This window comes from Rattus norvegicus, chromosome 20 (genome assembly GCF_036323735.1).
Source record: "Rattus norvegicus strain BN/NHsdMcwi chromosome 20, GRCr8, whole genome shotgun sequence".
Classification (NCBI taxonomy): Eukaryota; Metazoa; Chordata; class Mammalia; order Rodentia; family Muridae; genus Rattus; species Rattus norvegicus.
The window spans coordinates 55,240,810-55,268,576 of NC_086038.1; the positions used below are offsets into that span (position 1 = coordinate 55,240,810).

The window sequence follows — 27,767 nt, forward strand, 5'->3', positions numbered from 1 at the left end:
TTAGCAATCTTAATTACACAGTCCACATTTTTAAGCCCAGTTGATATAATTCTGTCCATAGAATATGTGTTCATTTTCCACATAATATTGAAAAATTCTTGACACACATATTTCTGTGAGCTTTAACTTTTTATTGCAATGTATGCACTATAAGCAGGAAGTACTTCATTCCTGAGTAGTGTGGATACTGTCCCTGCAGGGAGCTGTGCAGACTGCACACTACAAGGACTGCTGCTGTCGGCATCCCAGGGTTATTATGAGAGACTAAGAGCTTTTTTACACTTACAAGAAGATTTTGATAGAATTATAACAGGAAAACATGGATTAAATGAAATGTTATCGTTAAAATGGGAACTTGAGCATATATAGTAAATGTGTATTTTTTAAATAGGATTATCAACTTTAATTTCAGAATTATTTAAGGTTGAATGAAGTATTTGAGCCAACAATGTGTGACCTTCAAAAACTTTAAGAGCTAAGATAATCTTGATAATAGAAAATATACTCTAGTTACGCTTGCTAAAATTAGCCGCATTTATGTATAGTCAGTTATTTATTTTGTAATGTCCTGCTTCCATACATATCTGTATTTTACAATGATTATGAAAATAAGTATGAGTAGTTAAATTATACTGAAAGATTCTAATTTATATCGTACCTTTATATTTTCAGGAATTGGATATGGATGAGTGACTTGTGTTTGATTTTACTGAAACATTTCCATTATTGTATAAAGTTCTGAAATAGACCTTAAATAAATGAATGACTATTTTCCCAAAATGCTCCTAATTCCATACTGTGTTATAAAGTGAGTTAGAAAGAAGTGAGTTTCTTTACAGTTGTTCAGACAGTATCAAGGCTCTGAAGTTTTCAGAACCTTATTAATACCTAAAGAAACCTTCATACTGGCTTCCTATGCTATGAATTGCTAATTCAAGTTAACTATTACAAAATATTCAAACATGCCAGGTCAAGAATGTCAGCTATTTTACATAGCAAATCATAAAACAAGCAGTAAAATCGCCTTCTCTTAAATCTCATTTACAAGTCAGATTATTCGGGTCACACTTTTTTCTATGTGATACTTTCCTTTCAGGTCACATTTTGCATCATGTGAATATTGGACTGAAGGTCAAACAGTGTGTTCATCAGATTCCTTCTGTTACAATGGAAGCTTCCATTCAGCCCATCACACGGACTGTCCTCCGAGTCTCACTGAACATCTACCCTGATTTCTCTTGGAATGATCAGGTAGAGATGCAAAGACCTAAATCCATTTTAGTAGAGACACTCAAGTGTTTCTACTGCATGCTCACCAAACCTGCTTGTAGCTGTCCCAAATGCATGTGGGAAATCCCTGTCTGTCTGTCTGTCTGTCTGTCTGTCTGTCTGTCTGTCTCTCTGTGTGTGTGTGTGTGTGTGTGTGTGTGTGTGTGTGTGTGTGTGTGTTAAGAAATACATGTCTTAATTAGCAGCATTATACTAGTATAAAATGTGGTATATTGACATGTCAACAAATGAGATCTTTCGGCATCTACAGAATTTGCAGTTTCAACACGTGTTCCTCACGTGTCAGTAGATAGTTACTAGTAGTTAGTTAGTCAGTTACATGTTAGTACTCCCTAAACTGGGCCACACTTTGTGTTCTTCCACGTTCTCCTCGTAAACATTTTCACCGTTTTTACTTTGTCACTAAAGCTAGTCACTAATTTGATATTCTGTTTGCTAACAGACATTTTTAAATATCAGTATTATAAAGTTGCCATTACCTCTTTTTCTTAAACTTCGGTCTAGTAGAAAAAAAACACTACATTTTCTTCCTTGTCATGAGTTTCCTTGATACTGAGATTCCTTCCTAAATGATACTCAAATCTAGCATTAGCCAAGATTAATAGATATTTCGTCTTTATGTCTCTGAATATGTTGTATTGTCATACACAACTCTTGTTGAAAATGTCTTTCCTTGGTTTCTCACATGCTCTTTTTTTTTTTTTCTTTTTTTTGGCAGTCCAGGTCCTTTATTTCTTTTTGTACATTAGACCACGGATTTGTATGGAATGGGTTCCAGCAGCTCAGGCTCCTTCCCGTTAGTCCTCACAAAGTGGGCTTCTCTGGGTGGCGCAGGCTGGCGCTTCAGCTGAACCCAGGTGCCCTTCTCTTTGGCTTCCTTTTTCTTCTGATCGTTCTCCTTCACCCGCTTCAGGAAGCTGTCTCTGCTCTTTGAGTGCTCGATGTGCTCAATCTGCACATTGATCCTCTTGACCAGAATCTTGCCCTTAACTTGGTTGTTTACAATGATGCCCACGGCAGGCTGGGTGACATTGTAGATGCTTCCGGTTTTGCCGTGGTAACACTTATGGGGCATGCCTTTTTGAACAGTGCCCATTCCCTTGATGTCCACAATATCACCCTTCCTGTAGATTCGCATGTTTGTGGCCAAAGGAACGACTCCATGTTTCCTAAAAGAACATATACCGAGTACCTCTCCTCTTTCCTTTTGTGTTCGTCATTTTGGCGAGTTACTGGAAGATGGCTGCCCCGGTGGAAAGGTTTTTTTTTGTTTTTTTTATTGTTTTTTTTTTGTTTTTTTTTTTATGCCCCATACATTGTTTCCTATTTAAAACCCCATATAATTTAAATCCCAACAGTAGTTGGGGCTCAGCACTGTGCATGGTATTTTTAGTGGAGAGCCTGATTCCTGGTGCCACATGAAATAGGATGCAGGCATGTCCCACAGACCCAGAACTCAGAGGGAGCTCAGACAGTAGGGTTCAGGTTCAGACCAGCCCGGGCTACTGAAGATTCTCTCCGGGCAAAGACGTGCCTGTGTTTACCCCTCATCTTACTGTAAGAATCAAGTTAAATATGAATGAATGAGTTTTATCCAGCCATGTGTTAAAACGTCACCAATCCATGCTTCTAATCCAATGTACAGTTACATAAGGCACTCAGGCTTAGGAGTCCTAGAATTTCCTAATCTATAAATATGCATAATAATAGTGAATATGTATTCTCAGATTTTCTGAGAAAAAGCAATAGTAATACAATTTCGCTTTAATGTTTTTCTAAAGATAGAATTTTATACAAACTATAAAAATATAGTTAGCCTGAAAAATCATGTTTGAAATTTTATGTTTGTTTATGGAATGAATGAGACTTTTATTAATTTGATTCTGGTAACATCCACAATAACCCTTGGGTTAATGCTCTCAGGTAGAATGTTAGCGACTTCAGCATTGGAAAACTGAACTTGAAGGAAGAAGGATAGACAATGTATAATCTTATGCAGTAAAAGATCCACAAGTAGAGTAGATGATGCAGAATGTTTCAGGGTCCAGGATCTTCTCATTTCTGATTTGTTGACACTGTTAAAGTGCTTGCCAAATGTTTTATACTTCCCTTTCCAAATATAACTATTTAGCTGAGCATGGAAACACATCCCTACTCCCTCAGCCTAGAGCGCAGATTCAGCCAGTATTTGTCATGAGCTTTTCCTCTACTTGCTATGAGGAGAATTTCATGAACTGACTCTCTTATGAGAATTAGAATTGTCCAGGGGTTGTGGTAAGAAATGAATATGGTGCAAGATTGGGCCTTGTAAAAGGAGTAAGGCTGACATGGATAAACAAAATATGGCCTATTCATCCAATGAAACATTAATTGACAACAGCAAGGCGTGAAATATTGATTCATACTGAATCAGATTAAAAAGCAAGTCATAAAAGTCTATGGTTCCATTTCTTTAAAATATTCAGAATAAGCAATCCGAATAGGCTGGTGAATACATTTGTTTCCCCTGGAGGGTGGAAAATTATACTATGGCTATAGTTGTGCAGCATTGTAAATACGTTAAGTTGCCTTTTATAGTTTGAGCAAGCTAATAAACTATATAATAGCTAGTTTAAAGAGAGGAATGTAGAAACAGCCTATGTCTGGGATTGTGGTACTTATTCCAACTGTACTGCTGCTGTTCTAGGTCCATGGCACAGTAGGGGAACCGTGGTGGATCTGGGTAGAAGATCCTACAAACGACCATATTTATCACTCGGAGTACTTTCTAGCTCTTAAAAAACAGGTAAATACATAATCATGTGGCTACTCCTTTATTTTGCTACCATGAAGAGGAAAAACGTAAAGTAACAGTTTCTGCCTCTTATGTTATTTCTCAGTGACATCACTCCATTAAAGCTTTACTTCTTACCATTTCTGCCTCTGTTGTTCTAAAGGAAGACAGTACTTAAATGTATTGTGTTGGTAATCAAAGTGATCATTGTGAACTTTAATTACAAGTTTGGTTATGTGCTCCAGGGCTGTAAATAGGAAAAGTCGGTGAAATAAGTAACCATTGGAAGTTATATACATAGAACAGTAAGCCCATTGAATCTCCTAGAGAAAACTCTTTACACATCACTGATAAAAGAATTAGTGCAGCCCTGAAAAAATGCCTGCAAGTAGCAGTATGCCAACCGCGCAGGTTGTTTTTCTATATTTTGGAATATTTACACACACACACACACACACACACACACACACACACACACACACCCCTATGTAACAACAATTGATGAGAAAAGAGGCCATGAATTTTAAAGAGAGCAAGGAGTACATGGGAAGGTTTTGAGAGAAGTAAAGGGCTGGGGTAAATGATGTTAATTTTATTAGAACCTAAAAAAAAATCAGAATTAATTTTTAAAAATACTTATTTTCATGCAGTGCCTTTGAGTGATGTTTTGTTTGTAGTTTCATATGTTACTAAAGAGAAAAGGAAAGCTTCATGTAGAAAATCTTATGTGGACATCAGATTTATTCTTCTTGAATTCAAATGTGCTTGTTACAAGCAACTGTGGTGTTTCTCTTAAGCTACTGGGAGACTTAAACAGAAGCATTGGATAAATACTAGCATAGTAGTTAAAATCTTTAAGAACAAGTTAAGTAACTGAGTGAATAATGTTTGGGTAATTTTGATACATGAATCAAAGTGGTAGCCTGTAGGTGTGTGGTAAATAGCCCAAAATGAATATAAACTTTACATAAGAGTCTACTAGGTTCCTAACGGGAGTCACACACAAGGCGCTGAAATACCGAAGCATCTCAGCTTTTTAAATTCCAGTGCACTTCTTGTCAGTACAACTTATCTAGCTACTGCTCTCCTAACAGTAGACTACCATGACCTTTATACAGTGGTGGAAGACTCATGCTGACTTGGGACTTTATTTCGTACCAGGTTATTAATAAAGAAGCTCAACTTCTGGTATTTACAATCCCTATTTTTGAGCCTTTGCCCTCTCAGTACTACATTCGAGCAGTATCTGATAGATGGCTAGGAGCTGAAGCTGTTTGCATTATCAACTTTCAACATCTGATTCTACCAGAGAGACATCCTCCCCATACAGGTAAAGGTGACTTATTAATTTGAATCATTATATTCCTCTTGCCCAAAATTAGTTTTACTTAATGTTGAAAAGCATTTATGCTCATGCTATTCTTTGTGAAAATTCAAATTATTTGATAATATAGTTTAGAAAGATATTTTTCAGGGGAAATTATTTTTATGTACCTTGTATGTGGGAGTCAAATATGGTTTTTGTTGAATTTGTCTTTATATTTAACATTTATTACAAGCATTTGGGTTTCTCATGAGGTACTGGTGGGAAGTCTTGATACTTAGAGGTATGTAGTAAATATCTCTCTAAATCATTTAAATTCTAAGTTTTATTCCAGTTGATAGAAAAAGACACAGTTGTTTCACAAGAACCTTCCAGAAGAGCATTCAGCATGCTACTTTGATATGGCTAATGGGTTAAAAATATGTCACTGGTGTGTAAGAATTAAAGATCCTTTTTGTTGTTTGAATAGTCTCTTAGTGATTTTACAGCAGTCCCCGTTGTGTCTTCCAGAATTATTGGACCTTCAGCCTTTGCCAGTCACAGCCTTGGGGTGCAAAGCATATGAAGCTCTGTATAACTTCAGCCACTTCAACCCGGTGCAGACACAGATATTCCACACGCTGTATCACACTGACTGTAACGTCCTACTTGGAGCCCCCACGGGGTCAGGAAAGACAGTTGCAGCTGAACTCGCCATTTTCAGAGTCTTCAACAAGTATCCCACTTCCAAGGTCAGTTCAGAGTCATACTTATAGTTGATCCAGCATTTCTCTACGCTGGGGCATCAAACCTCCATAGAACCAAGGGCTTCTCATCCCATTGATGTCAGACAAGGCCATCCTCTAACACACACACACACACACACACACACACACACACACACACACACACACACTCATATAGCCATGGATCCCTCCCTGTACACTCCTTGTTGGTGGTCTAGTCCCTGGGAGCACCGGGTGGTCCAACCAGCCAATGTTGTTCTTCCTATGGGGTTGCAGTCCCCCTCAGCTCCTCCAGTCCTTCTGCCAGCTCCGCAGCTGGGGTCCCTGAGCTCAGACCGATGCTTGACTCCAGACATCCACATCTGCATTGGTCAGTTACTGGCTGAACCTCCCAGGAGGAGCCACACCAGGCTCCTGTCAGCAAGAGTCTCTTGGGAATGGCAACAGCGTTGGGTTTGGTGTCTGCAGCCAGGATGGATCCCCACGTGGGGCAATCCCCAGATTGCCAGTTTTGTTAACTTGGGTCTTCTGTTTCCTGTCTTCGGTTGTTTTGGCTAAGGGACTGTTGACTCTGCTTATCTTTTCAGAGAAGCAGCTCTGTATTGCACTGATTCTTTGTTGCTTATTTCCATTTCATTAATTTATACTCTGATTTTTAAAAGAATGTCAGGAGCCATTTAAGAGAGGCAAAGGCTAGCTGATGACTTTCCTGGAGATGGCCTCCTGTTTCTGCATGGTCTGTGATGGGGGAGATTCTGAATTGCAAGTCCTTCAGAAAGATCACCTCAGCATTGATTCTTATTGCTGATATGCCTTTCCTGTCCTCGTTAACCTAGTCTTGTAATTTCTGGGCATGAGCCTACATTATTGGGTAGATTTTCTGTAGGTCAACAAAGATGTATTCTCTTGTAGTAATGCTATAGAGACAAATTGATGATTTCATAATTCTATAATGATTCTCTAGATTATACAGATAATTTTGTGCTCTCTATAGTATAAAAGCTTCAATTCTGTAAAACTTCAGGTTTTGTGGGCTAATTGTACTAGGATGGAAAGCAAATTTGGAACAAATTTATGATCAGTAAAAATCATTCCTTCTAGGATAACTCAAGGATAATATTATCTAGTTCTCCCCACTTGCCTGCAAATTCAGCGAAGTCATTGTTTTTAATAGCATAGTAGTGCTCCATTGTGTAAATGTACCACATTTTCTGCATCCATTCCTCTGTTGAAGGACGTCTGGGTTCTTTCCAGCTTCTGGCTACTATAAATAAGGCTGCTATGAACATAGTGGAGCATGAGTCCTTGTTATATGTTGGAGCATCTTTTGGGTATATGCCCAGGAGTGGTATAGCTGGGACGTCAGGTAGTGCAATGTTCAAATTTCTCAGGAAGTGCCAGATTGATTTCCTAAGTGATTTTACCAGATTGCAGTCCCTCCAGCAATGGAGGAGTGTTCCTCTTTCTCCACATCCTTGCCAGCATCTGCTGTCACCTGTGTTTTTGATCTTAGCCATTTTGATTGGTGTAAAGTGGAATCTCAGTCGTTTTGATTTGCATTTTTATGATGACTAAGGACTTCGAACAGTTCCTTATTTTTATTCCCCTCCTGGTCCACTGGCGGAGGGGCCCACATCCCATACCTCCTCCCCGTCCTCCCACAACCCCACCCCCCACAAGGATGTCTACACCCCTCCGACCCCAAAAGAACTCTAAACTTCCTGGGGCCTTCAGTCTCTTCAGGGTTAGGTGCATCTTCTCTGACTGAACATAGACGAGATGAATTGTGGGTCAGAGCTTTGACTGTGAGATAGCAACCCCATCTCTCACTTGATGCCCTGTCTTTCTGCTGGAGGTGGATTCAATAAGTTCCCTCTCCCCACTGTAGGGCCTTTCATCTAAGGTCCCCTGCTTTGAGTCCTGAAAGTCTCTCACTCCCCATGTCTCCGGTACATTCTAGAGTCCATTTAAGATTCCTCAGCTGAGAATTCTCTGTTTAACTCTGTACTCTTATTTTTTGACAGGGTTATTTGGTTCTCTGGCGTCTAAGTTCTTGAGTTCTTTGCATATTTCAGATATTAGCCCTCCATCAGATATAGGGTTGGTAAAAATCTTTTCCCATTTCTGTGCATTGCTATTTTGTCCTATTGACAGTGTCTTTTGTCTTACAGAAGCTTATCAATTTTATGAGGTCCCAATTGTCGATTGTTGGTCTTAGAGCATAAGCCATTGGTGTTCTGTTCAGGAATGGTCCCCTGTACTTGTGTGTTCTTCCCACTTACTCTTCTGTTAGATTCAGCATATCTGGTTTTATGAGGAGGTCCTCAATCCACTTGCACTTGAGCTTTGTCCACCAGTTGAACCAGCAACGTTTGCTGAAAATGCAGTCTTTTCCCCAGTGGATGGTTTTAGCTCCTTTGTCAAAAACCAAGTGACCATAGGTGTGTGGGTCATTTCTGGGTCTTAAGATCTATTCCACTGATCTACCTTCCTGTCTCTATACCAATACCATACAGTTTTTATCACTATTGCTCTGTAATGCAGCTTGAGGTCAGGCAAGAGATTCACTTCAAATAGTTGTTCTACGGGAAAGAACACTTAATATATAGTCTTAGGAAATTTCTAGTATTAGCGAAGCAGGTTTAACTCATGCTGTAGTAAGATCTATAGACTATTTTGATTCTTCCTAAGTAAAATGTCAAACCTTCAAACAGTATTCTCCATTCCCTACTTCCATCCCTCATCTACATCATTCTACTCAGCCTCCATGGAGTCAGCAGGCTGAAACCAGGAAACTACAAAGAAAGACAAGGGGGAAAGGAATTCGTTGACACTGAATTTCTCAGTACTATTCCTAGGACCTCATATACATAATATAGTCTTTAGAGTTTTCTTTAAATTATGTGATTATTTCACATTGAAAGTGGAAATACTTTTAGATTGTAACTTCAGAAATGTTTAACTTGCTTTTTTGAGGATTTTCCAATTAAGTGTCTTGTCTTTTTTGCATAACTTTACTGTCCTGCTTTTCAATCTGTTAGTTGGTTATTAACTCATAAAGAACACATTGTACACTTGAACAGCTCAACTACATTGCAAAATATTAAAAGCAGTGGTTCGGGATATATAATACTTTACATTTTGTTTAGATTATCAAAGACCAGTTTGTGGTATTTTCCAAAAAGTAAAACATTTAAAATATATAACTGGTGTCAGTCTACACTAAAACTTAAACAGCTAGTTTTCTCTTCTAAGCTTTAAAATTAGTAACTAAATTTTCTCAGGCATTCCGTGACGCTCATGTAAATTCTATACCAAATAGAGGAAAATTTTTTGTGTCCTTAGAACTTTAATCTTACATAATGTATTATTTTATAATTATTTGCTTTATGTTACACTATAACATCATCATAAAATGTCTGATTTTTTAAATACTCTAAAAGAACATGTATCCTATTTTATAGTAGGATGTTTATGATACCTAGTTGTCTTATTTTGTATAAATATAAAGTTAATGGTATTCTCTTCATTAATTTACAGTGTAATATTCATTGTTAAAGGGAGCTTTATATCTGCATTGTTCTATTTTGACAAATTTTGTTTTTCTTATTGGAAGATGATATTATGAGTCCTTCTTTCTCTATTTCCTTTTTAGGCAGTATATATTGCACCCCTCAAAGCTCTAGTACGTGAAAGAATGGATGATTGGAAAATTAGAATAGAAGAAAAACTTGGTAAAAAGTAAGTTCTTATTTTGATTAAAATAAGCTTTGAAGTGGGTAAGGAACTAACAAATCTAAAAGCTACATAAATCTGCTTGATGGTCTTAGTGATTTTCATATTTTACTTAAAAGTTTATTAGTATGGTATATTAATATTCCATTTTAAGTCTGAAAATGTAATCATTTAATTACTTACTATGAATACTTTGATTTAGGATGCTATCTTGTCTAAAATATCTTTATTCCAAAAATAAATTATTTATTTTTGTTTGGTATGATTGAATAACTTTCAGAAACTATTTCAAAAGCATTTTGCATGTAATTTTACTCATGGAACAATAGATCTTTGAAAAACAGTTATATTAATATTTAAGTATTTGACAAGATTGTTTATTGCAGTACTGTGTATCAGCAATACCACTGACAAACTGAGTGGCCCATAGTGCACATCCAAGTAAATATTAGTACACATGCAAAATGCAGAGTTTTCTGTCTCCACAAAAGAATGACCACAAGGTACTAATGAATCAATGTTTCAAAATATCTGAAACGATGGCTGTAGGACTGATCACTTAAACTCCTTCCTCTGTGAATACAGTGCTTTTCAGTATCACATGTAAAATATAAAACTCGAGACATTAAAGAATTAAGTAGATGCTGTCATTATTTTATTATGTCATTATTATGTTATTAGAGGAACAAACTTTCCCTTTTGTTCTTTGTTCTGAGTCTGAATCTAGATATTCACACTGTTCAATAATTACTGAAATTTTCGAATTACCGCTAGACTTTACCTACATGTTCCATCCATACCTCTTCTGCACTTCCGTGGGTAGCCTTCTTTCTTCACTGGGAAGCTGAGACACACCCCTTTCCCTGAGAAAGGTGCCATTTAGTTGCTGCTTCTGATCTTGTTTATATCCCAGTGAATTTAAGTTTTTCTATGTTACCTATAGAAATTTTCAGTCTAAGAAATTAAATTAATCTTGCAAATAATGCTATTAATTAGTGCTCTAACAAAATAGCACCCTACGTAAACAGATTGTGTTAATAGTGTCCTGTGTGGTGGCACTCGTCATTAGCTATGTCCTACATTCAAAGTTAGAGTGGGTGACACGAGGAGCAGTGGGGCGAGGAACTGTCGGAGGGCGGACTAGGAGGGATAGTGACTGGACTGTAAAAGAAGATTAAAGATAATGTTTAAAAAAGAGGGGGGATGAGAGAATAAGATGTTTCACTCTGTGGACAAGGAGATATCCAGTCAGCTTTATAAAACAGCAGACCACTTGTTGTATGTGTAATTTAGCAAAGCTCGACCCTGACATCATGTATAAATTACATATGATTGATTTTAGCTTCTGTGTGTTTGCATATCCTTTATTGTGCGCCTTTCCACGTTAATGCAACTGTCTCACTTCAGAAAAGTGAAAGTGGATAACATAGTTTTAAGCATTATAAAATTTTACTTCAAAAGAGAGCTATTTTACCCTGTCTAAGGTTATATATTTCCTGAGGATCAATTTTATTTTTCTTTAGAGTTATTGAACTGACTGGGGATGTGACTCCAGACATGAAATCCATTGCTAAGGCTGACCTTATCGTCACTACACCAGAAAAGTGGGATGGCGTCAGTCGAAGCTGGCAGAACAGGAGCTACGTTCAGCAGGTCAACATTCTCATCATAGATGAGATCCACCTGCTAGGTGGGTTTCACTGAGCTGAAAATGTGATTTTATAACGCTTACCATTATTTTACCTAAAAATATCATTAACAAATAATTGCATATCTTTGTGAAGTACAATGTCTTGCTTCATTTGCATACAGTACATAATGATTAAATCTGTCACCAACTATAGCACATTAGGTCTCTTGGACGTATTCCTCTGTCTAACTAAAGCTAAGTGTCTTTCCAACGTCTCAGTTTCCCCATCCCCCACCAAACCACTCCCGTCTCCCTCACTCTGTTTTTCCCTGTTTCTTTACTGATGATGCAGTCTCTACTGATGTCTGTCAGCGTGGGGCTCATTTCTTTTACCTTACTGTCCTCTGGTTCATCTACGATGTAACTGAAAGGCTTTCATTCTTTCGTTTTATAATACTGCATTGTCTGCAGCATTTTCTTTATGCATCTGTGAGTGGACACTTATCATTGTTTGGCTGCTGTTGATCATAATGTAGTGGACACTAAAGTACAAATGACTCTTTGGCATCTTGATGCCAGTTCCTCTGAGTATCTGCACAAAAGGAGACTGTGTGTTCATGCAGTAGTTTCCTCCTGCTTTTTAAAAGAATGTTTATACTCTGAGTTCGTGCCTGCATAAATTTGTTAAATGATTAACATTTATTATTTTTAACTCTTAGGTGAGGAGAGAGGTCCAGTTCTAGAAGTCATTGTATCTCGAACAAACTTTATCTCATCGCACACAGAGAAGCCTGTTAGAATAGTCGGACTGTCCACTGCCTTAGCCAATGCTAGAGACCTTGCTGACTGGCTCAACATTAAGCAGGTCTGCTCTTTTATACTTATCGTTATAAAGTTCTAATGATGCATCTTTTAATGTAAAAGTTGTAAGTGACTTCTTTTTTATGTTTACCAGATGGGTTTGTTTAACTTCCGACCTTCTGTGCGCCCTGTTCCACTGGAAGTTCACATTCAAGGTTTCCCAGGACAACATTACTGCCCACGCATGGCTAGTATGAACAAGCCTGCATTCCAGGGTAAGCATCAGGATCCTTAGTGAAGTAATAAGCAGTCTCTGCAGACGATAGCAATCAGATACATCACAAATCATTCCACTTCCCATGAAAGAATAGTAACGATCCCACAGATGCAACCAAGAGCTGTTTTCATCACCCAGTGAGGGACATAAATACTTAATTGAATTGTGTCTGGAAAATCAGAGGTATTTCATGAATCAAAATGACTTTACAACAGATAAGATACTATTTTAGAAAATTTATGATTCTTCTTATTATTTTTTTTTCTTTTCTTTTTTTTCGGAGCTGAGGACCGAACCCAGGGCCTTGCGCTTGCTAGGCAAGCGCTCTACCACTGAGCTAAATCCTCAACCCCTAATTTATGATTCTTAATACTAGACAGCTAAGGTGTTGTATGTTAATAGCTTACACACATGATTGATAAGAGCAACGCTAACTTTTAACAGAAAATGTAGACAGTCCAGTAGCCAGGGAAATGATTCAGTTAAGACTGCCTTCTGATCTCACAAGGACCAAAGCTCAATTCCTAGCACCTTGTGGCAGGTTGCAACCATCTGTATCTCTAGTTCCAGCCCCTCTGATGTCGCTAGCCTCTGCCAATACCTGGTATTCAAGTGACGTCCACATACACATACATGTAGGCAGACATTCATAAAAATAAGATAAAATAAATAAATCTTAATTTAAAACAACTTGTACAACTGAATTCTTTTAAAAATTTATGGGTTTCATGTTTTGTTTTTCATTTTTCCTTTTCTAACTAATTAAGCAAATAGGAGAGGCATAGGAAACATGTTTTATTTAGACTACAGAAGGAATATTTATTGTATCAATTAAAAATAACCTCCAAAATAAATTCTCTAATGTGTACTGCTGTTGATTGTGAGGTGACAGTTGTGAGGTGACTTTTTAGCTGCTGTAATTAGCCTATGACAGAAGCACAGTATTGATTGTGGGCTGGAGACCCATCTTGGCAGTTCAGATTATTTACACCTCCACAGAAGCATTGTACAAAATCACTAATGAACACTAAATCTGCCAGGAGCCGCTCAGCCACACCTGTTCTTGCAGCAGTAAAACATATTAAATGTTGAGGTTTGGAAAAGAAACAGATCATTCATGATTGTCTATATAAATGATACCAGAATTTCAGGGGTGTGTGTTTTAAACGGTGTATTTCTAAGGTGATTTATAACAGATTTATCATGTATGCTTTTAGTATTCTAATAAATGGTTAAATGGTAAAAAATAAATTAGAATAAATATGTTTCCTGGGATCTATTACAGAAGTTGCTTATATCCGTATAGGCAATGGCTCCAATGCCATCACAGAGAGGGAAGCATTTGCATTGTGTAAATAGTGAGGAAGCAATGAAGACCTGACTACTTGCTCTTAGCTGTGGTATCACTTCCCCCCTATCCTTGTTTACTGTTTGTCAGACCTCAGTGATTCCTGGATTTCTTTGAGACTGGAAATAGGATTTGTGCTGATCTTACTTTTTCTGTTATGGTATATTATCAAGTGCACATCTATATTTTCATGCTACAACGAATTTTTTGACCCATACAAACAGGTTCTGCAGCTCACGGTTCAAAGCATGAAACAAGTGGAACCTTTACTTATAAAATGTTTAAACATCCGAGTTTTAATTTTTAATTAGCATATGTTAGACATCATTGTGACATTTTAAAATACTTAAGTCTTAATGATTCTTCTCCCCAACCTTCAAGGCCCTTTCATTGTTTTGAAAGAACTTAAAAAAAAAAAAGTCTTCTGAAATTTTGCCACTGTCTTAAAAGTAAAAACCCTCATTTCTAGATAATTCAAATGATATATGTGTCACATTGAATATTTCTTTAAAACTGTTTTTTAGTCTTCTTTCTTTGGTGCTGTTACCCAGGCCATGCCATTCCCAGATACACATCAGCCAGGAGCACTCTCTTTCCATAAAGCCACACACATGTGTTTTAAATGTCAGAGGGAAATATTCTTATTTATCATTTACGTTGGTGTGACCTAGGGAGTGACAAGTAGCTCTTCCATGTGCTAGGCAGTGTTCTGTAGCTGTGGCCAGCACCTTCCCTGTTACTGTCACCTTTCCAGTGTCCTGATAGACCCTGCCTACTACTACCTGAAAGAATGCTAAGTTCCATGACCAAGCTAAGAATTCAAATGAACTACTTTGGTTTTTATATATATCAGCTAAGTGCCTTCATACTTCATTCCCAAAATTTTCCACAGCAATTAGAAGTCATTCTCCAGCCAAACCTGTTTTGATATTTGTCTCCTCAAGACGTCAAACACGGCTTACGGCTTTAGAGTTGATAGCTTTCCTGGCCACTGAAGAAGACCCAAAGCAGTGGTTAAACATGGACGAGCAAGAGGTGAGGCGCCTTTCAAGTTCTTACAGTACTGTAATGGAATTATGTATTTAATTATTCAGTTTTTAGTCTAATCAAAATTGGAAAAAAGGAGTACATTGTGTTACCATCATACGTTTGCATGCATTTCCTAGATATTCCCAGTAAAATATTTACTTCACAAACCTACATGTAGGTGATTCCCTTTATTTAACATCATGATTATTTTTTATATTCAATTATGTTTTCATATCTTTATAGTATTTCCTGTCCTTATACAATTTACAATTGATTTTGCTAGATTAATTTTAGAGAAACAACATGATCACTGTTTAAAACATAGTACATACTAATCGACATAGTAAACTTTAAAAATACATGTTTTTAAATAAAATTTTGTCCTTAATCAGTTTTATTTTACTATGTAGCTATTACGTAGTTTTTTATTCTTATAATAAATAATCACGTTTCCTTACTGTAATTGTTTCTTTAGTATTATTTTCTTAGAGAACATGAGTAGTGCTTTTATTTTTACAGTACCAATTAATTTCCAAAACAACTATACTGAACAGTGAGAACCAGACACCATTTCGACCTTGGTGCATGAGTTGCCAATGGTGTAGAAGAGTCAAGGCATCCCATATATCTTGTGATTCATTAACACTATAAAGAAATATTACCCTGTTATTTTAATCTACACCTTGATTTTGTGTGGTTTTATATGCTTGTTTTCTTTTCTGTCTCTTCATTTCCTATGGTTTTATCATTTTCAGTACATTTATCATAGATTTGTAGAGAACCTTACAGTTATTTGGAAATATCTATATAAAACTTCATATAACTTTTCCTACATGTTTGTATGTTACTTGCATATATACGAATACACTCCTTAATTCTTTTTGCTTGTCTTTTATCTTTTACTAATTGAAGATTTTACCTTATAGAGTCTGTGTAATACGGTTCTCATTGTTCCTTCTGTTATTTATAGTTATACTTTCTCCATTCTTTAGATTTAATTCATAGTACCTTTCCTTTTTAACTCTTCTCTAGTTTTAAAAATGTTTTCTGAGACAGAATTATGATTAAAACTCAGGAAATAAGTTGTCTGATTGCCGTGCCATCACTCCTCTTCCTCCCCCTTTCTAGCTTTTTGTGGTTGGTGCAGAACAGTGTTCGAAATCCATCAATTCAGTCTAACCAGGTTGTCTGTTTCTCCCTTTCATTTTCTCATGACCACTTAGAATTAGAGTCCAAGCCAGTCTGTTGGATAAACTGGTTATGCTGTCATAAGCCAGTGTTTCAGAGAGTTCTTTTCTAGTTACACAGATGGCACTCTTTACTAGAGCGTCTTTATCTATAAAATTTCATCACTGCTATCTCAAGGTTGCATATATGGCTATAGTATAATACATATTTTAAGGTCACAATAATTTTGAAAAATGATTTTGGTTCTGTGTTATTTAATTGCTGTCTGTGGAAAGTATTATAGTAGGCAAGGTGAGTGACTAAGACTAGAAAGTTAAAAATCGAATGTTCTCATACATGGGTCTTAGTTTATTTTGCTTATATATATATATATATCTGGAGGCATGTTGTGAATATGAATATAGGCTTTCTAGTGAAAGGATCTCTCAAGGGGAGACAAGAGGTGTTGAGGTAGCAGGGGAGATAAGACAGTAAGACGCATGACACGTGAAGGTAGGAAGTAGGTTATAGAGGTTAAGGAAGAAGGGAGAAAAGCAGCAGAGAACAAACAGAACCAAATTTTGTTTGAGATGCTATAAGGGAAACTAATAATGTTTGTGCTCATTTTAAAGAAATCCTTTAAAAAGTATGTAGTTATGTCCACACAGCCTAGGAGGCCAATACTGTAAAATGGATAAATTAACTGCTGATGGCTTGTTGTATAGATAGCATCTATCTAGACTTAATTTTACTTCTCTTTTGCTTTATCCCTAAAAGTGTTCCAAATCAAGACATTTCTTTGAAGTCAGGTTATAAAGTACATATCTACTGAACACATATTCCGATGTTTGTTCACAGTATATTCTGCATTTGGTATGTATGTGACTCATATTCCCTTAAAATATGAAACTCATGTGTTCATCCCTGGTATAGATGCACTTTGCTTTTTTTTTTTAATATGCTATCTGAGGAACTCCGTACAGCTCAGCTATTATAGAGAATGTTGCTGTGTTGTTTTAATTAGAAAAAAACTTACCACCATTATAAGTAAACCGTAGCATGTACTTGCATGCCCCCAGTCCCAAAAAATTAGCACAGCTGGAAATGTTACCATTTCCAGATGTTTTGTGTCATCCCGTCTGTCCAAGATGGCTTTGTGTCATCACCTCCTCCCTACTATCTGGTAAATCCAATAAGTATACAGCAAAATATGTGCACCATCAACTTGATTTTTATCTTACTGTGCTATAAAGTAACAGTAGATATCCTCAGTTGCAAGACCCTGTGGTATTACATTAATATGCCATTATCTTTTTCCCCACCCCACAATGCCCATTAAAGTTATAGTCCCATCAATTAGATAATATTCATAATGAAATGGGAAAACTTTAGAAGTGACGTACCAAGCATTAGTTATTATGAATAACTACAGGCAAACCAGAAAAAGTTACCAGACACATGTAACTTGCCAAGATTGAACCATGAAGAAATAGCAAACCTAAGCAAATCAGTGAGAAATGACTAGAATAAACCAATAATCATAAGCCCACTGTCAAAGAAAAGCGCAGGACTATTTGGCTCCACTCGTGAATTTTGACAAGCACTAAAAGAACTAATACTAATTCTCCTGAAATTGAAAGGAAGAAATTCTGTCAGCCAAGATTGCATGGTAAATCTTTTAGTTTTTTTATGCATGGTAAATCTTATACTTACTAAAAAAAAATAAAAATAAAAAGGTAAGAAAGCTACATTATGAAAATGAATGCTAAAATCATCACTAAATACCAGTAAACTGCATCTACTAAAGAATTGAGTTCAGCGGAATTTATCCATGTAAATAAGACAGTGACTATATACAGATCAATAAACAAGATCCAGACTTCATCAAAATGCAGAGCAAAGCCATGTTCATCTCAGTGCAGAAAAGAATTGTGATAAAATGGAAAAATGTGATAAGGAAGTGTCTGAGCAAAGCAGGAAAATACAGCAGGCAAACCTAGCAGATAGCAAAGTTCAAGATAACCAGGTTGGGGGAGGGGAGCAATTATATACATTCACTTACTTTTTTTGTATTTTCATGTATGTATATTCACAATTTTGAATGCATGTGTATGTAGAAGCCAAGATTTGATGCCAAGAATCATTCGAGATGGCTTTTCCATTTTCTTTATTGAGAGGGTCTCTAAATCAAATCTACAGCTCATCAATATGGCTGGCTAGCCAACTTGTTCTGAGAATCCCCTATCTCTACTTTCTGAGGGTGGAGATACAAGTGATCTGTCATGGCCAGCCAGCCTTTATACATGGGTTTCTGGGAATCCATACTAATCATTGTACTAGAGCTATCTCCCCAGATAATTTACTCACACTCTGAGAACATTTTCTATTACTTTTGGAAAAGTAAGGTGAAACTTTGGATGGATGGTGACCTAGGATCTCTTACCTAGGTGACAGTGGGGACATAAAGATATGTTTAGAATTAACAATAAGACTATGACTTGAGACCCCATATGAACAACAGTGCCAACCAACCAGAGCTTCCAGGGACTAAGCCACTACCCAAAGACTATACATGGACTGACCCTGGACTCTGACCTCATAGGTAGCAATGAATAGCCTAGTAAGAGCACCAGTGGAAGGGGAAGCCCTTGGTCCTGCCAAGACTGAACCCCCAGTGAACAAGATTCTTGGGGGTAGGATGGGGAGGGAAAGCCCATATAGAAGGGGAGGATGAGGGGTTAGGGGGATGTTGGCCTGGAAACCGGGAAAGGGAATAACATTTGAAATGTAAATAAGAAATACCCAATTTAATGAAGATGGGGTTGGGGGGGGGGGGGAGACTATGATACATGACGGATAGGAAAAGTAGTCAAGAATGGCACCTTGGCTGCCAACTCAGAGAATGGAGAAAGAAAAAAATTTTTTAACTCCAAAGTTATTTTCACATATATTTTGGTATGCTTAAGACTTTCAAGTGCAAATTACAGAGTGGTTAAAAGGAAGAGGTCTGTCAAACTTAAAAGCAGATGGGAACAGTGAGTATATAGAGTTGGACATATCTGTGTACAGGCAGACTCTCAGCCAAGCGACTCCATAACGGCTTTTTGCAGTGTGGAGAAGCAGAGGACCACAAGGGGTGTGGTCCTCTTTTTGAGTTGAGACAAAAAAAGGGGAGCTGTCAAAAGCTGGGGTAAAGTGATGCCAGTGTGGTAAGATGCCAGTACACAAGGTTTGATGGCACGAGGAAGTGCTTAGCTACATGAGGTGCTGAAGTGAATTTTTTGTATGATAGGGCAGCTCCTGATACAATTTAATACTTGGAGGCCCTGATGATAGGGCAGCTCCTGATACAATTTAATACGTGGAGGCCCTGAGTGAATCTAGCAAGTAGCAATCTATTATGAGCAGAAGCCAGTCTGGAACTGGGTAAGAAGTAACTAAGAGGAGAGGGAAGAAACGGGAGCAAACACAGCCCAGTTAACTGATGCTGTGATTTAGCACTGAGAAGCTTGACCGAATGACATTCGATCAGTTGTTCAAATGTGTAGTCCCACATTCAGCAGGAATGGTTTAAGCTCTGTGACCCTACCAGCCAGCACTAAAAGACAGAAGTGGAAGGAGGCCCTTTCTTCTGAATCCACTAGTCGACCCTCAGAACGTGGCCCTCATGTCATCTTTCAGCTGAGTCAAAAGCTCCTGTCATGGTTACGTTTGGATTCTCCTCTCAGCTTCCCTTTCTATCTGTGTACTGTTAAACAAGATCTACATAACTAAAATAATAGGAGAAGAAACCAGTTAGTTTATTTTTGTCCTTTTAAGGCAAAGTAAATGAGAATTCTCCAATTTGCCATAAAAAATATGGAGCAAAATGTGCTAAGTTGTTCCCCAAAGTCCCCCATGACAGGTGGGGAACATCCAAGGGTCCAGAGCAGGAAAGAAATACCTCTGACTGAAGCAAACCCAGAAAGGGATGGAGAAGGAGACAACATGAAAACTAGTATGAAATACAACAACATGGTTAAATCTTGTTAATTCTAATTAATGAGCTAGAAGCCTTCCTAGATATATTGAACACTTAAAATGTTTGCTAAATTTATAACTATTTTAAAGTGTAAATTCATGGAAAAAAAAGAATATAAATGATAAATAAATTTCACTTCAGCTGCCTTCTGGATTTTTGTTTGTTTATTGTGATATAAAGTATCAAACTCCAGGCCTCGTACAAGGTAGGCAGGTGTGGTGATGAGTAAGCCTCTACACATACCCAACAAGGATGATCTAAATGACCCACTATTAATGTGAACAACACTGTTCCATGGGCTTCACTGAATAAGGAGACAGCGAGCTGAGCGTTAGTTCATTATTCTCTATGCTCTGACCTTGACCACCATGCAGCCAAGTTGCTTCCCAGTGACTACCCTGCTTTCCTGACCATGATGGACTTCCATTGGAACTGTAAGCCAAAACAAGCCTGCTCTCTCTTAAGCTAGTTGGTCAGGCATTTTGTCCCAGCAATAAGACTTACCCAATACAACGAGTTTCTACCACGGGCTTACATCCTTGACCCATTTTTATTTTCACTCTGACCTTGCTATGCCCAGTGCAGTGTGCCCTCAAGCTAAAGGTTCTGTCTGCTTCCAGAGCAGCTTGGAAACACCAAGGTGCTCCCCAACCCTCAGCCTCTTCTCTGAATAAACCGGGCCTTAAACCTCTTTAAAAAAACAAGGAAACTCTTATGATGAGATTAATCTAGGGATGGTGTGGAAAATAGGCATCGATGGATTTGCTGAGCTTTGGACGTTTGGGTTCCAGTGGGACTCATGGGATATAGGAGTGATAGTGAACATCGGTTTTCATCCCTGAAACCACAAAAGACGAGAGTCTATTAAAAGATAAATATTATCAAATCTGGTCATGAACCTCTAGAACATAGTTCTTATCCCAGTTTTCCAGATGTAGAAACTGGAACAGAAAGATTGATTGCTTTAGGTGATGCACAAAGCAAGTAACAAATTGGACTCAAACGCTGCATACCCAACTCATCCTGTTTGACTAGGTTTTTATTTTTCAGTATACTAAGTGGACTCATTAATAACATACTAACTTCAGATAAAAGAAAGATGGACTAGAATAGCCAAAATTTGATAAGCTAATAGCTACAAAAACAAGTAACTGACAAGACTATACCATTTCACAATCATGAAGAAGTGGAAAGATGTGGTCTTTGGTTTTAGTGTAGAGAGCAGGATAATTGAGATATTCTTTTTTAGGCATAGGACTAAAAAATACTCACATACTAAAGAACAAGTATGTTTGCAAATCATCTGACTGTGTAGATGGAATTACTCATTGTATCTTGTTTTCTGCCTTCAATCTAGAACAATGGGGTCTAGTAAACACTGTAACGGTAGGGTAGTCTCTCAATATATAGTAATATGGGGGCGGGGCACTGTGTTGGAAGGCATGAACTACATACAGAAGTTTTGGGGTCTGTACTGAATGCCTACCATTAGTTATATGACTCACTCAAGCTACTTAGCTGCTGAGACTCAAGTTTTCATAAATGAAAGGAATGGGAACAACTCTGTCCTCACAGGACTGCCATGAGAAATGAGTGTGCTAAAAACATGTAGGATCCTTAAAATTATTTTTCTTTAGTATGCTACGTGTTGTGGATTGTATCTGTGCTTAGAAACTATCACTTTAGGAATAGTGTGTGTGTGTGTGTGTGTGTGTGTGTGTGTGTGTGTGTGTGTGTGTGTGTGTCTGCGTGTGTGCGCGCACATGGTCAGTTGACATCTGCAGAATCAGATAAGGGATACTGAACCTTTGTTAGTACCTTGGTTCTGCAAAATCGAGGATGCCATATTAAAAGGCTGCCCCTGGGGGCTGGGGATTTAGCTCAGTGGTAGAGCGCTTACCTAGGAAGCGCAAGGCCCTGGGTTTGGTCCCCAGCTCCGAAAAAAAGAACCAAAAAGAAAAAAGAAAAAAAAAGGCTGCCCCTGCTGAAAGCAGTGAGGGAAACTTTGACGATATATTTAAGCCCTTCTGGTTATCATCTTTCATGATTTAACTGTTAAAAGTTAATTCTAGTCAGGTATGATGGCACATACCTTGAATCCCAGCACTGGGGAGGCAGAGGCAGGTGGATCTCTGTGAGGTCAAAGGCCAGCTTGGTCTACACAGTGTGTTTCAGGACAGCCAGGACTACAGTTAGACCCTGTCTCCAAAAAAAGGGTGACTCTAAAATTCCTTTGCAAATCAGTTTCTTATGCATTCAAAAAGCCCTTTTAATACATGGAAATATTCTCCAAACATGTAATAGAATCAGAACTCTCTAAAAATGGAAATAAGCACAAAAGTTATGTTCAAAAGTAAATATGAACTGTGTACTGAATGATTTTTCTGCTGGTGATGTAGGGAATTAATGGGGAAATGAGAATAAGAAAAGATTGTTAATATCTTACCCTATAACTCAGTTTTTATATTATTAGTAAGAAATTAGGCCAAGCTGAAAATAATTTGTAAATGGTATTCTGTGCGTGTGGGAGACATGACAAATCTTTTGTCATTTAGGTTTTATTTGTTTTTAGGCTGCATATTACTTCTTTGTAATTCACACCTTCTTTGTGTATCTACTCTGCATGTAATTTTTTTCTGTCATCATTACAAAGATTGAACCCATGGCTTTATATCTGAAAAGCAGGTGCTCTGGTGCTAAGCTTTGCCCCAGGCAGAATTATTTCATTAATCACATATGTATATACTTAAAATTAATGTGTCACTGTATGGTAAATCATGTGTTGTATGGTTGTATTGGGGGTTTGGGACGTGAACATAATTTTGCAGTATTGGGGATTTTTGAAAATTTATTCTGAATAACTATTTCTTGGATTCTTTTCTATTAGCGTCTCAGTAGAATGTTTACTTGCTTCCTTCACTGTTAATTTCTCCTCCTCTGTCAGTGGGGTTCATCATAGAGAGACAGGTGAAGATATGAATATTTGATACAAAAATATTTAAACTTATCTAACATACATATCAGTGTGACTTGTTTATTTCTGTTTTTAAAGTCTTTGTAGCTTTTGTGATTCTTCTGCTTGGTGCATCTTCTATTGAGCAGGTCAGACCATTGATAAGCACTGTTCAGTGGCATATGGTCTGAGGCTGACATGCTTTGAAAAGAGTACAGAGTTCTGATAATGAGGACTCTGTGAAAATGGGGAAACCAGCACAACAGATACGCTTTGAGAAGCTATGGGATGCTAGCATCTTGAAACAATATATCATACTCAAAGGGACAGAACTGGGCTGCACAGTCTGTTAGCTCATTCTTGTCCAATCTGGTCTCCTTTCTTTTGGAGCCAGCATTGTCATCAACTTGCTGAATTATATTCTGACTGGAGTGTTCTTTAGGCCCAGAGTAATGTATCTACTTAAATGGAATCCTATCTCTCTACAAAAGCTTTTTGAGTATAATAAATTTAAAATATAAAAAATTCTATTAAGTTAAAGTAAATGGTTCAACAGCTTACATATGTGCCTCTGCTCCTATCCGTTAAACACATCACTCCTTCGAAGAATACAGATCTGTTTCTCTTTTATGTACAATATGGAATATTTTTTTGTTTAACTATTAGGTGGTCTAACATATTTCAAAGGCTGTTTATTGGAAAAATACCAGTGTACCACAACAAATATTTATTAAACAAATGAACATTGAAATTGAAACTTCCTGTTGTTTTCATTGTAGTTAGTCATAATTCTGCAGCATCCCATCTTACCAAAAATTAAACCTTTCAGTCATATTGTATGCATTTTTGGGTAGTAAAATAATGAGCCTTATGTTTGCTTAAGTATTCCTAGAGAAATTGAGATGACAATCCAGATAATTTTTGTGCATTTCATTGTATTGACTCAAAGTTGAGAAAGGTTGCTGTATTGATTTCAAAATCAGTGAAACTTTTTAATTTGACTTAATTTAGCACACTATGCTATGACCTGTGATATTAACACTACTGCCTTGTATAAAGAATAATCTAGGAAAGGCTTTGAAAAGTAGTAGCACAATGGCAGGCAAACAAAGGAGTAAAGAAATAACTATTAAAATGTTTACCTTTCAGCATATAAAAATTCCCCAATGTTTCTTGCTTGACACAAAATGTTTTCATCTAGACGAAACTCATTTTTAAAAAGAATAACAAAGACATATGATTCGATAAAATGTATTTTTAAATTCTTTCATTCAGTAGTGTTTTATGTTTAATGATTAGCATCTATAAATTTTCCTTTTTCCTGTTCAGAAAATTCAGATTCATCTCTAGGAACTGATAATAAATGAAGTTGTTTTTCTGTGATTGCCCTCTTGAGAACTGCAGGGATTTCCCATTCGGATAGGCAAAGCTCTCCTTTTTAATGCATTGATTTATGTGGACATGACGTGGGAGAAGTGAAAAAACAGCTTCTCTTTCCCCAAACCTCCTATCACAGGGGCTTTAGCTTTTGATTGTCATGGACACTGTGAGTTACACAGTTCATATGTACTTACTAAAATCTGAAAAATCTAAAATTGTTTTAAGAAAACCTGTTAATTAATACCTCATTGAAAATACCTTACGCAATGCAAAGGGCTCACATATAATTTGTGAGAAATTTAAGAACCTTCTTATACTGTCGTCGTTGTCGACAGTACATTATCTACTGCTAAATGTCAGATAGTTTGTTATGTTCACAGGTAAATACAGAAATGCTGTTAGTTATCATGTAGTATGTCATAGAATGAACTGCTAATACACTGCAGCCAACACAGTGAAATTGATGACTGGTATTTCTTATGTGTATGTTATTCAATGAATTGCTTTCTATAAATTAATATTACTATTAACTTTACCTTCCTGTGATATACATTGTATATTATGTGTAAAACAGTTTGTTCTCACATTTTAAATTTTTCTACAAGTTTTTAACTGTGAAAAAAAATAGAAATTGAAGTGGACTCATTATTTCTTCTAAAATGTAGCAACCACATAAAGGATCCTTAATTACAGATTTTGAGATACTTAGTTTATGCAGACCTAGAGGAGGAAACTTATGCAGGTGTGGTTGTGCATAAAAAAAAAAAGTTGTCAGTAAAAGAACAAAACGGAATGAGATCTTTGAATTTTAGTCTCAAACATAAAATTGAAAATGTTACTTTTTCCAAGTTCCCCTGTCCACGTGATGACAAGGCTAGAGAGGTAACTAAAAGAGTCCTTAAGCAGTGTCACATTGAGTGCTCATGCACAGAATGTATTCCTGTGCTGTCTCAGGTTTCTCTGTGCTTTAAGGACAATGAGGAGGAGCACAAAACAAAGGAGATTTGACTTTCTGTTTAGTACTTTACAAGAAAAAAATTATAAGCAAATAAAATCATCTGCCTATCACTATCAAATTGTTGAATTCATTTATTATTTTATTAATCACTCTATATTTTATTAATCGCTCTATTCGTTTACATCTCAAATGATATCCCACTTCCCAGTTACCCCTCCACACACTCCCCATCCCACAGCCTTCCACCTGTGCTCTGGATCCCAACAAACTGAATTCATTATTTCTAATGTACGATAAAGAAGAATAAAACATTTAAAAAGTATTTATAAAAATATTTCAAAAAACATATTGATATGTGAAACTTGACAGAGCTAAGTGGACTCTTTAGTAGAAAACAAAGAATATGTGAACATTTTGAATATATTAAAAACTTTGATATAAGACAGAACGTATATAGTCTATGTAGGAAATATATAGTTTGTACTTGAAATAAAGAACCATGTTGTCAGTTTGATAGAATGAATGCTTTGGACTTTCACAATAATTTCAAAATAAAATGTACATAATTGTTTAGATGCAAATTAGATCCATAACAGAAGTTAAATTGGAGCAAATGCATATTTTATAGATATTTGTGAAAAAAAATCTAAGTAATGAAACGTCATTGAGTATTTTGAAACTTTGGGTCCATCGTGGGTATTTTTAAATAAAAAGTAAAATGAAGTTTGAAAAACTAGATAAGGATGTGTTATAGACAAAAGGTTAACGCCCATAAATATAAAGATCTCCATCACATCAATTAGAAAAAGAGATCCATCACATCTACTAAAGCAAAATGTTGAGTTCATGGCGGTAGGAGGGCGGGGTAGGGAGGGAGAAGGAAAGAAAGAAAACAGCCAGGGGATAGGACAAGCTTCTTTTAACTTCACTGATAATCAGAGTAGTAAGGAATAAGCAAAAATAGTCTGATGTTTCTTTTTATGATCAAAATTGCTCAGACTGATAAAATTAAAGTCGTTACCTTTTCTGGGAGTGAAGTTTGAAATAGACATCCTTAAAATATCCTAAAGCCCTTCCTAGCCTCTGGAAAATTTGTATATGAGGCTAATGGTAGCTGTTACTGGATGGCTCCAATGGGGGCATTTAAGAGCATATATAAGATTACAATTATTCTAATTTACAGGTAAACTAAGGCTCAGAGAAGTCATGTGACTTCCTTAATGAGCACTAAGCTTAGTATGAAAGCTCTATTTGTATAATTTCTGTCTGCTAGGATTGTATCAGATGCTTTTTGTTTGTATTTTCTCAATTTTAAATACAGATCCAGAAAGGTAAATATATTTTAAAATATAATAAAATACTGAACCGTTTTAGACAATATTATATTCTTTTAAATAGTCTTTAATCATTAAGGGGAGCTTCTGATTACCATGATATAATTTTCTCTTATTGCATAATATTAAAATGGGTAGTATGGAAAACATGTTTTTACCAAGCAAGGATTCTTTTCAGTTTACCCAGCTTCAATGAAAATAGTAGAGGTGTTATGTATTTATTCCTATTTAATGTCATTAAAAGAAAAAGAAGCACAGCAGTGTCAGTCAAATGAATTGAAATGCATCAGTGTTTTGAAGCAAATGCGTCTCCATCTTGGATTTGTGCTTGCACTTGCAGATGGAGAACATCATTGCAACAGTGCGAGATTCCAACCTTAAGCTGACTCTAGCTTTTGGAATAGGAATGCATCATGCTGGACTACATGAAAGAGACCGAAAAACTGTGGAAGAGCTGTTTGTGAACTGTAAAGTGCAGGTACTTTCTTTTCTGTCCTCCAGAAAAACATTTAGAAGTAACAAAGAAGTTCTTTGACTTACCTGTAAGACGTTATCTTTATCGTTTAGGTTCTCATTGCGACAAGCACGTTAGCATGGGGTGTAAACTTTCCAGCACACTTAGTCATTATTAAGGGAACTGAATACTACGATGGAAAGACAAGACGCTATGTGGATTTCCCCATCACAGGTAAGTCTCTTACTGCACAGCGGGTATATTAAGCTTGCATTTTATTCTTAGCAGTTCAGGTTTATGCAGATTTGATTTTGAGATTGCATCCCACCTAACTATCTAATAAACAAGCTAAGTGTTAGTTTTCAGTATAAATGCTTAAGAAAATATTAAACTTGTGTATTTACTTTTTCAAATTCTTAAATAAAACTACTGGCCAATAATTATTAAGAATAACAAATTATGATTCAGTAGTATAATTAATAGATTTCAAAAGCTAAATAGTTTTTAATTATAAATTATTAAAAAACGTTCTTAAAGATTAAAAAGAATAAATTTTTTTCTTCAGAAG

The 27,767-nt window shown here is 36.6% G+C and overlaps 1 protein-coding gene across 11 annotated transcripts in view; it reads left to right on the forward strand.

Moving 5' to 3' along the window:
• Positions 1–27,767, forward strand: part of Ascc3 (activating signal cointegrator 1 complex subunit 3) — a 282,945-nt gene that overhangs the window by 151,380 nt on the left and 103,798 nt on the right. For all 11 annotated transcript variants that reach the window (XR_010060704.1, XM_063279181.1, XM_063279180.1 and 8 more), the window contains 11 exons: positions 1,097–1,251; positions 3,977–4,075; positions 5,225–5,393; positions 5,898–6,118; positions 9,768–9,853; positions 11,371–11,537; positions 12,197–12,342; positions 12,433–12,553; positions 14,796–14,938; positions 27,086–27,223; positions 27,313–27,433. Coding sequence is in view for 10 of the 11 variants with exons in the window: in XM_063279181.1 (XP_063135251.1) it covers positions 1,097–1,251; positions 3,977–4,075; positions 5,225–5,393; positions 5,898–6,118; positions 9,768–9,853; positions 11,371–11,537; positions 12,197–12,342; positions 12,433–12,553; positions 14,796–14,938; positions 27,086–27,223; positions 27,313–27,433 (1,566 nt within the window). In the remaining variant the exon portion in view is untranslated. The remainder of the gene's footprint in view (positions 1–1,096; positions 1,252–3,976; positions 4,076–5,224; positions 5,394–5,897; positions 6,119–9,767; positions 9,854–11,370; positions 11,538–12,196; positions 12,343–12,432; positions 12,554–14,795; positions 14,939–27,085; positions 27,224–27,312; positions 27,434–27,767) is intronic.